The sequence below is a fragment of the Sarcophilus harrisii genome, chromosome 2, assembly GCF_902635505.1.
Source record: "Sarcophilus harrisii chromosome 2, mSarHar1.11, whole genome shotgun sequence".
Taxonomy (NCBI): domain Eukaryota; kingdom Metazoa; phylum Chordata; class Mammalia; order Dasyuromorphia; family Dasyuridae; genus Sarcophilus; species Sarcophilus harrisii.
In genome coordinates this window covers 590,935,199-590,948,378 of record NC_045427.1, presented here as the reverse complement: position 1 = coordinate 590,948,378, position 13,180 = coordinate 590,935,199, and the positions used below count along the sequence as shown (strand labels likewise).

The following is a 13,180-nucleotide window of genomic DNA, read 5'->3' as shown; positions in this document are numbered from 1 at the left end:
GATTCTTCTGATTTTTTTATGAGGCAGCGGATAACAAATTAACTTGGCCACAATGGAAAGAATTCATCAGACAAGGGAGAAAGTAGTCAAAGGAAAGCATTAGAAGGCTATTGCAATAGTCTTTAGTGACAGATAGTTCTTTCCTGAATAGATTATGACAGTGGGAATGGATACTATTATATATAAACACAAGTTTTTTACTTTCTAATCTTTTTTCTATATTCCATGAAAATGGCAGCTCCATTTGAATCTTCCCAGGATACTATTATCCTTCAAGTTGTTTCATGGCATAATTCTTGAGGGTGTGGCTTGTTTCATCAATTAGATCTTAGATTGGTAGCATTGATATACCTTCTGGAGTCACCATAATGTCATTGGTAAACTCAAGCAATCTTCCTAAAGCAGATAGGTCTGACCATGTCAACTCTACACAGTAAACTGTGGCTCCCTTTCAGTTATCTGCAGTTTTAATATAAAATCCTGTTATGAATGCCCTTCATAACCTTTTCCTATCTCTCTTCCACCCCAACCTTCAGCCTCTTTTTAGTTTTCTTACAATTTACACTCCTCCAAATTCAATGCAGTGACATTGGCTTTTCTGTTCCTCCAAAAATCAAAAATATTAATTCCCTGCTCCTCCTCCCAATTGCCTGCATTTCCTTGGTTATCACCCACACTTGGAATACTCTCCCTCCCTCCATCTACTTTTCCAAGTCCCAGCTAAAACCCCGCTTCTTACAAGAATCTCTTCCAACTCTTTCTAATTCCAGTGTTCAACTCTGTTACTATTTCAACTTTATCCTGTAGCTTGTTTGTACAATAGTTGTTTGCATGTTGTCTCCCCATTTGATTATGACCATCTTCTGCTTTTCTCCATTGCTTACAGTGGCTGGCATATAGTTAGTAGGCACTTAATAAGTGTTCATCATTGACTCTCTTAGGCCCGTGCTTTTCCACTGTGCCATGTATTCTAGGGGTAAAACACCTAGAAATAAAAACTACGTGGTATGTTAGGCTTTGTGTCAAGTTGGACACCGATTAATCTGTCAGTTCCCTACTTATATTTTAGAATGTATTTTAACTACTACATTGAGGAACAATTACTTTTTTTACTTAGTCCCAGAGGGCAAGGGGTGGAAGTCAACACAGAATTTTGTCTCAAACTATGTTTATACTTTCCATCAAAGCTTTCCCAGACTAGAATGGGCTGCCTTCCCATCTCTAGGTTTTCCAGCAAGACCTGGATAACACCATTTGTCAAGATTAAAGGATTTCTGTTCAAATGAAGAGCCTCTTAAGATCCCAACCCCAAAATTCCATTTAAGAAAGGCTTACAGTCCCAATGGTCTTGTGATAGAGCCATCTGCATCCAGAAAGAGGACTGGGGGGGAGAGGTGTGGGTGTGCAAATCATAATATAATGGGGGGGGGGGAGTCACAATATAGTATTTTCATCTTTTTTATTGTTTGTTTACATTTTGCTTTCTCATTTTTTTCCTTTTTGACTTGACTTTTCTTATGATGTACTATAATTGGAAATACATATTATAATATATATTATATAATATAATATAAAATTGGAAATACATATTGCACATGTTTTAACATACTAGATTACTTACCATCTAGGGGAGGGGTGAGGGGAAAAAAATTTGGAACAAATTTGCAAAAGTGAATGTTGAAAACTGATCTATGCATGTTTTGAAAATAAATAGCTTTAATCAAATCAATTTTTTAAAAAAGGGTTTAGTAACATTTGGATTATTTCTCACTTGGGACAAGTCAGGGATCGAAATTACCAGGCTGTTTCTTGTTTAATGAACAAGGGATCAAAAGGAGAGATCTCTGCATTTTATCTCAAACAGGTCAAAGCCCTGCTAAGGGGAAGCTATGAGACTTGCAGGTCCAGAGATTGTCAAAGCCATAATCTGCTATATAAAATAAATGAAGCCTGGAATGATGAAGAGGGTTAATTCATGCTAAAGCTTTTCTGGGAGACAAGAGACACCACATGGCACACAGAAGTATTGCACATCACTCCTTTATTATAGTGAACAACAAAAAGTGTGGGGGGGGGGGGGGGGGGGGGGCAGGGTTAGTACAGTTATGCTAAAATTGATGAGTACCCAGGTGATTGGACATGAGGCGAAAAGGCAATGGAATACTTAAAACACAATTTCAACATGATCTAGGGACATCTCACTGCCTCAGAAGAGCAGGACTATAAAATACAGTAGGATGTACTTGGCCACCCCTTAAGTCAAAGAACTCTTGTGATGTGGCTTGAGATGCCTGATGACTACCAAGTGGGACAGTTTAATTTAAAAAGCCACTAATAACCACTCTGGAAGAGTCCTTTATGAACGTAAATGCAACAAGAAAACATGACATAATCTCAACCTCCCTGATCCAATTTTTTTGGGATATGGAGGAAACATTCAAACAAGACTTCATGATTTATTAAATGACCACCTGGGTTATAGGCAGCTTCCTACAACAGCCCCTGAGAGGGCTGCCCTACTGGCAGAACTGGCTCATAGGATTAACTGAAACAATTGCTTCTTTCAACTCCCCTCCTTGGTCACTTTTTACTAAGTCCCTATAACCCCTAACAGGTCCTTACTGAGCCAAACCACCCAGGAGGCATTTTGACTAATGTGCTTGCGGGGAGGGGCAGGGCAGAGAAAGAAATTGGTCTGAAATAGGAAGAAATGAGGACAGGAACCATCAGTCCCCCACCTGCAGCTATGAGTTGTGTTCCCTAAGGCGATGGTCAGTGTGTGGAGCAGGCAGGGGAGAGATGTGGAGACAGAAGGGAAGGACCTGGCTATTGCTGGCTGGCCCTGGTAGCCTGCTTTCACTTCTTGACTTTGCCTTGGGCTGCCACAGCCTCCATGGCTTTGCGAACGGTCTCTTCATCCCCAAGGAACTGCATGGGCTTGATGGGTTTCAGATTCTTGTCCAATTCATACACGATGGGAATGCCAGTGGGCAGATTCAGCTCCATGATAGCTTCTTCAGACAGACCTAAAAATGCCCCAATACAGAATTAGAGGCTGAAAGGAATCTTAAAGGAACCCAATCCAGCTCCTTTCATTTTGCAAAGGAAACAGATCTAGTGGATGTAGTAATTTCCTCAAAGACCTAAGTGGCTCTTCCATTAACAAGACTTCATTCATCTCTTAGCACCAGGCATTTTCTCTGGCTGGAATGCTCTCCCTTCATCACTACCTAGTAATTCGGTGGTTTCCTTTAAATCCTAAGAGTCCTATCTTCTCCTGGAAGCTTTTCCCAAAAGTCTTCATTCTAGCGCCTTCCCTTTATAAGCTCATTTGTATATTGGTTCCCCCTTAGACTATATGCTTTTGGAGGACAGGGACTGTCTTTTGCCTCTTTTTTTGCATCTCCAACCTTAAGAATCCTTGTTTTCATCCAAGGCCAAATTAAGTGCCAATGCCTCAATGAAGGAATATAGTAATGATTCTTCTCCTCCCCCTCAATATTAGCCCTCCACTCTCTTCAATACCCCTTAGAATATTCTTGTATATATTTTTGTCTTGTCTCTCCCTTCCAGATTCCCTTTAGTAGAATTCTAGAGTTGAGAGCAGTTTTTTTTTTTCAAATTCTCACAGGGCCTAACATACCAATGACTCAATTGACAACCATTTATTTATTTAGGGAAACACAAAAAAATTAAAATCTTACTCTTGAAGACCTTACATTTTATGAAGAAGATTGTATGTGGGTTTTTTGGTCACCTGTGAATTTTGGCTGCAGCCAAACATTGGTATGTATATATAAACTAATACAAAAGTCAGGTTAAGAGAGGGAGGGAAAGAATTAACATTTGAGGCAGGGATCAGGAAAACGAGGTAATTCTAGGAGGTTCAAAAGAAAAGGAGCTGAAGGAATCAACCAGTATTTATCACGTGTTGACTATGAGTCAGGTATTGCACTAACTAAATACAGCAGATAAAAAAGGACAAAAACAGTTCCTTCCTGCCTTCAGGGAGCAACCTTTATAAAGAAAACACCACCAAGCAATCAACTGTTAGATAGTCAAAGTAAATGGAAGGCAAACCCAAAGGAAAGGCCCTGGGAAGGAAGCCAGAGGTGGTGATGAAGAAGGGAAGATGGCCAGTACAAAGAGGGGAAAGAGTGCCAAGACTGGAGAAAAGAAAGATGACCAGTGTGGCTGGGTGCAAAATACAGGAAGGGCCGCAAGGTAAAATCAGGCCAAAAAAAAGACTGTGCAGGTCTTAAAAAGACAAAAAAAAAGGAGCCCAGAGTTGATCCTACAGGCAACAGGAAGCCAGTGAAGTTTGAAGGAAGTAATATGGTCAGACCCTAGCTTAAGAAAAACCATTGGCAAGTATGTAGAGGACAGATTAAGGAAGGGGAGAGACTGTAGGGGGGAGATCTTTAAGTCATTGCAACAGGGGGCCTGGACCAAGATGGTGATTGTATGTGGGTGTCTAAAACTGGGATCAGATATATAAGATGTTGCAAAAGGACAAAGGGCAAAGCATGGAAACTAGCTGTTCCCGTAGGGTGAAAAAGAGTCCCAAACAATGAACAAAAATTTGAAATGAATCCTCTCATTTTACAAACGAAGAGCCCAAAACTCAGAGAACTGAAAAGGCTAGCCCATGGCCATGGCACCATAGTAAATTCAGTCCTTCCTTCTGAAAGTTCTGACTTTTTTTTTTTTAATGCTAATTAAGACTAGAATGTACCTTTGAGGGCACTGCCCTATGTCACTCTTCCTTTAAAGGTTTCACTTAACATAGGTCCTCATGTACTAGTACTTCACAAAGTTCTATCTCACCCCTTCAATCCACATCCAGAGATCTAGTCCCCCTACTGCAAATCTACCTACCCTCAAGATGTTTGACAATCCCTCGAAGACTGTTGCCATGGGCTGCAATCAGAACCCGTTTTCCTTCCTTGATCTGGGGGACGATTTCCTCATTCCAGAAGGGAAGAGCGCGAGCAATGGTATCTTTCAAGCTCTCACAAGAGGGCAATTGATCCTCAGTAAGATCTGCATAGCGTCGGTCCTGGAGATATACATTAATTTCTCATAAAAAGGTCAAAGAACTCTTATCATTCCATATGAATTTGATCGATTCCAAGACTATTCTTTAACCCCAAAGAGCCAATTGTCATTTGTGCCATTCTGATTGTTGTTTGTCCTCTGTTCTCAAAGCGAATTGTTTGAAGTGAGGGAGGGTTGTGCAAACTCACCTGCCTCACTTTCCCCTCCAGAGCCATCTGAGTCCAATGGCAAGATAAAGATCAGGATGACAGTAGATGGCCCTGAGGTCTCAGTTTGAGCCAAGGACCAATCAGTGATTAAGGTTAGGTAAGAAATGAGACTGAGAATGGCCTCTTTTATGTAGTTAAAAAATATGTCAATCTGGGAGTTGCTGGAAAAAACAAAAACAATTGCTATTCACTAAGTGGGTCTTTGGTCTGGGACCTATTATTGGTCAATCTACGAGACACTGCTTGACCCGATTTCCTAATGTCAGTTAAGTGTTTAAGAACAGATCAGGGATTCAGAGGAAGGGACTGAAGGAAAGCCAAAAAGGATCCAATTTTTTGCACTTATTGTTCTAAAGTATAACTCTTGTCTTAATCCCAGATTCCAAAATACCCACATTTAAAACTTGTTGGCAGGCAAAGGGAATTTCTGAGATTCCTAAAAGGACTTCAATCAATCAATCCATTCCTTGTAAGGTCCTCACCTAGCCCTACATAAATAAGGCCAATGATTCTTTTCTAGCCCTGTTAAGATGTTTCTTGGGTGCCAATTTGCATAAATTTGCATCTCCAGCCCTAAGAATCCTTGTTTTCTGTAGAATATTTCTGAAAGTATTACACTAAATTACACTAGGTATTAATTCTTCAGAAATTATAATACTAATATAAACTCAACCTTTGAGAGCTTTAAAAGAAATCACTTAAAAATGTAGTAGGCAACTACTTCATCTGATATTATAAGTACAGTGAATACACACATCTATATTATTTGCAGGGTACATCCATTTGACAGAGAGGAAATCCCCATAAAACACAGTAAACTAGAATACAGTCCTCTTAAGATTGATGCCTGGTCCTAAAGTAACAGAAGAGTTGTTTGAAAATGGAAGAAAAACTGGACAGGAACTAGGAATTAATTGTCACTTCTCATAATACAAGTTTTCAAAAACTGTAAATAGTCATAGCTAAGCAAAAAAACTAGGGGGGGGAGGGGGGAGGTGGTGAAGAGTGCGCCAAGTCCAGTTAAAGAATAATCCAAGTTGGCCAGAGTTTTGACTGATCTGGTCACTTCTAAGTGCAAGAAGAAGAGTATAAATGTTAATATGCCACTGCAATAGGAAATTCCCCAAAGAATCCCCTTTCATTTGTCCAGACCGATATGAAAAAGAATGTCTGGATTTTTCAACTCATTTGTTCTGGTTAACATGGTTCAGCTAAGCTGCTGTTTCTAGACGTTCCAGTCACCTGAGCTGTACCGATCCAGAATGCAGCGAGGCAAACCTGGGTCAGTTCCTACCTTGCTGATGTTGCTGTAGAAGGGGTGGTCAGGCTCCATCGGAGGGGGTGGGACATCGTAGGATCGTCGCCAGATCTTCACCTGAGCCTCGCCGTGCTTAGCAGCTGTCTCTGCTTTATTGAGGCCCGTCAGACCTCCATAGTGCCGCTCATTGAGGCGCCAAGTCCTCACTACAGGCAACCACATCTGGTCAATGGCATCTAGTACTGTCCAAAGGGTACGGATTGCTCTCTTCTGGACAGAGGTGAAGCAGATATCAAACTCATAGCCAGCATCTGGAAGAGACCCAAGTGAAAGGTCAGAAAGAGTGCCCTTAAGGCTCACACACTTTTGTCCCAGAGAACACTGTTCCTGAATTCCTCATAAATGTTAGTCTTCCCTGCTCCCAATATTCACTTTAAAGAATAGAGGTTTCTGTACACAGTAAATATTTAATCAGTTGACATTACAGGTGACAATTCTTCCTCCCATCAATATTTCACTGATTGTCAATTACATGCAAAGGGTATAAAGGGCTTGGGAGTCTAAATCCCATCTTTAACATTTACTAGCTATGTGAATAAGCAAATTCCTTTATCTTTCCGTTTCCATCTGTAAAATAACAATACTTGATTTACCTATACAATGAGATTGTGAAGAAAGTACTTTTTGAAGTAGGAAATGCCAGATTGAGCGAGTTATCTATCCCTCCTCTCCAACACAACTTTTTTTTTTTACTAGCAAAAAGGTTTGAACTTTTCCTTCTTCCCTTCCCAAACAAAACAAATGCCCTCGCTGGGAGGTTGCTAACCAGTCTTGCTAATTCAGTCTTGCAGTACACAAAAGGAGAACAAAAGAAACAATTATTTCCTCCTGTATAGTTGCAAGACTCTTTAAGAAATATATAAAATTCTCCTGGATGTTGCCTCACATTGAGGTTGGTAATAAATATGTATGAAATTTAATTTCCTGCCACTGATTTAACTGAGGGTAGAACCAATGAAAACTAGAGATATAGAGGAATGAATGAGTCACAACTGAACCCTTCCAGCGAAATAATGACATGTAAATGTAGCTTGGGTTAAGTTCTTTTTCAATTCCACACCTTCAGCCTTCTCTCTACCAAAAAAAAAACAGTACTGGTTAGTAACTTAATTCAAATTCTTACCAGAAAGACTCAATATTTCATTATCAAAAAGTACTGGTTTGCTTTACCACAATTATTTTCATTAGGAACAGAAAATCTCAAGGTAGAAGCCTGGGTACTAAGAGCCCCCAAGAAGCAAAGAACCCACACAAAGTCATTTCTCCCCCCAACAAATCCCTCATCATACAAAAACTGAAGCAAAATGAGGTACAGGGGAATAGCCTTAAAGAACAAAAAGCTAGACTTTCATTCATTCCATCCTCTCCCTGCCTAGGATAACTTCGCTGCTTGGCTGAAATAAGACTGCATTCTGGAAGGGAGTTTCAGCTCTGACTGGCCCCACCCTCAGTATTAAAATGAAGGAAGGTGCAATCCATTCCATTCAGTGTAAAATAGGCAAGGCAATGGCTAATGAATCATAGCAGTACTTCTCTCTGCCAGATCTAAGGATCATGGTGCCAGCCTCCAATTTCTCACAGCCAGAGCAAACTCTCAGGCCTCTCCCATCTAGAAAATGCTGGTAAGGTCATTTCAGACCCATCCTAATGAACGTACACGTCCCACTTCGAAAGCAGGATTATTCCTCAGATTTTTCAGAACTCTCTTCTCTTCAAAGTATCTGCTATGGAGACAAGAACTAATGGAGAGAACAAGGAACCAAATGACTGCTCCAAATACTACATCTCCATGTATCAATAACCCTTCTGAATAATACTCTCCTTTGATGAAGCGTGAAAAGAAACCGTGATACAAGAACAAAGATCAATGGATGCACACAGGTCTATACCAGCAGTCTTTCTTGCCTAGGAATTTAAACCCATCAGTCTGAACTCTTTAGGGATTAGGTACTACTTTATCCCTAATACAGGGCCAGGCACATAGGAAATACTTAATAAATGTTTCTTAACTTAAATTACTCCTTGAATTTCTAAAGCCATAAGAATATGCTAATAATCCAAAGTTACATAGAAGCGAGTCTTCTGGAAGGAGAAAAACCCCATGTGAGCACAGAAGAGCCTGCCACATCCGCCTCTGCCGACTGTCCTTGACAAAAGCTTCTTCCTAACAGCCAGCCTTCCTCCCCCAGATAACGGGAATCAGGCTGCAACTGCTGCCTGGATCACCTTCCCTGACCTAGTACCACCACTTTTCAACAAAGGACCTGTACTGAGGAGTGGTGACTGCACTATACTGGACCTGGATTCTATTCCCACTTCTACCACAAAATGGCTGTATGACCTTGGGAACTTGGGACCTTTCTCTGGGCCCGTTTCCTCACCAGTGAAATAGATCACAGCGTTGTCACATGGCCCTGTGACTAATCAGAACCTCCCTGGATCAAAGGTCTGGTACCTCTACCCTCTTCCCAAAGGCTCCAGGTCCCCCTCAAAGTTCATGCACTACATGAAGTGATGGATCCCAGGATCGTTGCCTCTGGGGTCTGAGAAAGGGTGCACTTAACACCAAATCCCAAAATGAAGGGGCTTAGCTCTGGGGGTGAAAAACCAGCCCCTCTTCTATCTCAGGGTTGGTCGATTCAGTTTCTCCATCCATAAAGATGACCTGGTGGGAGCACTTAGAAATGGGAAGGAGAGATATGAGCTTCAGTTTTCCTCATCTCTATCTATAAAATGAAACAGCTCTTAATATATGGCAGGGAGGAAGGAGATATGGAAATTAGGGAGAGGGCTCCTATTTCCTCAATTACTCAATCAGTAAAATCAAACAGTTTATAATCCCTGGAAGGCCCCAGAGTAGAGGCAGAAATAGAAGTGAAAATGAAGATTCAGTTCTCAGGGCCTCCAGATCTATAAAATAAAACTGTCCATTACCTAAGGGAAGAGGGCAGAGATGAGAGTGGGAGAGGGATGATTCCAGTTTCCAGTTTCCCCTAATAACCAGGAGGGGCATATGATGGAGGTAGAGAACGGAGGGAAAGGGGCAGCTTTCCCATCCATACAATCAAACAGTTCATAATAGAGGCCCTAGAATAAAGGTGGTTTGGAGGAGGGGAAGAGGGAGGAGATATAGTGGGAGATGGAAATAATAGGAAATGGAGGGTCCTTCCTTTCCCCACCTATAAAATGAAGTTTAGGGGTTATTAAGATGGAGTTGGGATAGAGATAGTAGGGGAGGGGGAGAATGGAGAATGGGGACTTAAAGTTTCCTCCGTTTTCCCATCAGTAAAATACATATCCCAGGACTCAGTTAAGGCCTGGCACGGGGATGGTGGGAAGAGGGAATAATGGAGAATAGGGGAATCATGATTGGAGGGCTTCAGTTTCCTCCATTTCCCATCTGGAAGGTGCACAGGTCTTAAACACTCAGGGGAGGCCTGGGATGGGGAAAATGGGGGAGGGGGGATAATGGAGAATGGGGGAATCATGGTGGGGGGGGCTTTAGTTTCCTCCATTGCTTCATCTGTAAAGTGCACAGGCCTTAGGCACGGGGGGAAGCCTGGGGACAGTGGGGGAGGGGGGAGAATGAGAGGATCATGCTGTTGGGGAGTTCAGCTTCCTCCATTGCTTCATCTCTAAAGTGCACAGGCCTTAGACACGGGAAGCCTGGGATGGGGACAGTGGGGGAGGGGGAGATAGGAGCAGGGGTTGGACGGTGCTCGGGAAATGAGGCGCCTCAGAGGCCGGGGGAAGTGGTGGGGGGGTCCCGGGATGGGGGTGCGAGGGAGCTAGCGGAGGCGGAGGAGCGGAGCCCCTGGGTTTTCTCCGTTGCCCCGCTGGGAGGACGAGCAGCATCTGGGGGAAGCTGGGATGGGGATGGGGGGGGGGTCGCGATCTCCTTTCCCTCCCCAGGCCCTGCCCGTACCTCGCAGCGCCCTGGCCACCGCGCTTGGCTTCCTCGTGCCCGGCGGGGCTCAGGTCCGCGTCGTACCAGCCGCTGAAGCGGTTCTCCAGGTTCCAGGCGCTCTCCCCGTGGCGGATCAGCACCAGCTTGTAGGCGGCCATGGCGGGGCAGGGGCAGCGGCAGCGGCAGCGGCAGCGAGGACAGCGGCGGACTGGCGGGCGCGCACTGAGATTCCGCGGCAGCCGGCTTCTCAATCCCGACGGCGCCCCGCCCGCGCCCCGCCCGCGCCCGCCCTCCCCGCCTGCGCGCCTGCGCGCGGGGCCTTTCCGCCAGGCCCCGGCTCAGGCGCGCGCCCTTCCTAAATCTTTCCATCTCTCTCCTCAAGCCCGCGCCCCGGCCGCTCTGCGCCTGCGCTCCCACCCTCCCCATCGGGGAACAATCTGCGCCTGCGTCCCTCCCCATCGGGACAATCTCGCCTGCGTCCTCCCTCCCCTCGGAGACAATCTCCGGGCCTCCGAGGGGAGCCCTGCGGCGGCGGCAGCACGCATGTGCGAAGGGATGGTCACGGAGCGCACGTAAGCTCGGAAGGACTAGAGGCCCTTCGGTTCCCAGAATGCCGAGGGGCGGCCATCCCATAGCGAAAGCCTCCTCTCTCTGACCCCTCCCCCAACCTTGTGATTATGAGCTTGAGCATGTCCTTTCCTTCCGAGACTCAGTTTCCTCGTTTGTAAAATGAGAGAATTGGGTCAGGGTCCCAGCCTGGTGGGGGGTCCCCGCCCCCCCCCATACATGCTGCACAATGGCTCACCCTCTCTGCAGTCTCTTCCCTCTGTAAAAAATGGGAAGAATCGTCCCTCTGAGAACTCGGTGATGCCCTAACTATCGGCTGCTGTGGGACCTGGCGCCCCAGCGCAACCCCTGCCTCAGACGCTGACTGGGGGGTGATCCTGGGCAAGTCACCACCCTGCTCGCCTCAGTCTCCTCCTCTGTCACACGACCTGGAGAAAGAAAGCACGAACCATCCCAGTGCTTTTGCCAAGAAAACCCCAAGCGGGAGCAGGGAGTCAGACAAGACTGAACAACGATAAAGAATCTAAGATCCAGATGAAATTCTACCCATAATATCAGTTATTAATAGAATTCGTTTCTCCAGGGAAGGCCCCGATCATTCATGCTCTCTTGCTCCCAGTAGGAAAGTTCATTCACTATTTTCTGAAATATTCTAACCTATGTAACTTCTCTGATTTCTGCTTGAATAAATGTTTACTCCACATCCACAATGTGTGTGTGTGTGTGTACACGTGTGTAATAGCATTTTACAGAAGGAATCAAGCTTATAGATGTCAGCCTTTCCCTCTTTAAAGAATAGCGACCAGGAATGGCTTAAATCAAAAAATAGTGTGTTAGTACAGTGATACATGGAGGAGAGGAGGGAAGTTAGGGTGGGGAGACATAATTTCAGTCTTGTAACTGTCTCAGAATAACGCGACTAGCCTCTAAACTCCTTCTGTTCCTCTCTGGGCAGGAATCAAAGTATCTCTTGGAGAGGAGTTTGCATACCTAGGTGCTTCAAGGACGTGTCTGTGGAGCAACCAGAATAACAGAATAACCTAAAAGAGATACTCTGTAGCTACCCTACAGTAATTAGTAACAATTGGAAGCCGCAAAAGAGTGGGAGAGAGTGAGAGAAGATTAGTTCAGCAACTATTTCAGAATTAGTCAAGGAGGAGCCTTTAAACAGTTACTAAATAGATAACCACTCTCCCTGTTTATAATCCTGGATGGCTGACAACTGAAAATATCCTTCAATTACTAGAAATCGACAGGAATACAGAGGTACCTGAGTGATTATTTACATGTAGCTCATTATAGCAAGAAGATGAGAAGAGCAAAGAACAAACAGGTTCCATTTTGAATGGGCTAAGCCAGGGGAGCTCCCACAACAGCTAACTTGAACTGTTTTACCTCAAGGCTTTTGGGATAATTCACATTTGTTTGGGCAAGAGTTAGCTAAAGATTTGAGAGACCTTGAGTTGTCCGGCAGCAGTCTTATCCAATATGTGGATGATATTTTGCTCTGCAGCCCGACCAGAGAGGAGTCTCTGACAGAGGCCTTTAAAGACCTTAAATTTCCTAGCCTCGAGAGGTTACAGGGTCTCCCTACCAAAGGCCCACATTGCCTGCCAGTCTGTCAAATATTTGGGATACAATCTCACCCCCACCTCTCTCTCTAACTGAGGAGAGGAAGCAGGCTATTTTAAGTCTCCCAGACCCTGCTTCTAAGAAACAGCGGAGAACCTTTCTAGGCATGGCTGCTCAGATGTTTCTGGTGGCAGGAAGCTCTATGATGGGATTAGGGGATGCCTAGATATCTGCCTATTCAAAGTTAGGATGTGATTAGGAGATTCCTATTCAGAAAGTCTTTGGTATAATGTGATTAGGAGATTCAACCTATTCAAGGTTGGCCTTATGTGGTTGTAAATTAGTGCCAGCTCCCCACAGGTCCCCCTTTTTTCATTTATATTAAAAGAATCAAAATGTAGAATTTTTCATTTCTCGACCTGTGCCTGGCTTACGTTGTTCCTATGGGGAAAAGCCTTACCCGTCATAGGAAGGATGTACAGAAACGTCTCTTCCTGGCTTAGGTCGGCTAGTCCTTGAGGAATCTTACCTGTCATTGACTAACCAGGT

At 44.2% G+C, this 13,180-nt stretch overlaps 1 protein-coding gene across 1 annotated transcript; it reads right to left on the bottom strand.

Annotated features, from left to right (window-relative positions):
* Positions 1-2,407: 2,407 nt before the first annotated feature.
* PGAM1 (phosphoglycerate mutase 1) lies at positions 2,408-10,759 on the bottom strand. The gene is made up of 5 exons (XM_031956193.1): positions 10,521-10,759; positions 9,041-9,049; positions 6,562-6,836; positions 4,879-5,059; positions 2,408-3,026 (listed from the first exon to the last, which is right to left on the bottom strand). Exons 1-5 carry the CDS (start codon positions 10,648-10,650, stop codon positions 2,857-2,859), a joined length of 765 nt encoding a protein of 254 aa, XP_031812053.1. The 5' UTR covers positions 10,651-10,759; the 3' UTR covers positions 2,408-2,856.
* Between the last annotated feature and the right edge of the window lie 2,421 nt (positions 10,760-13,180).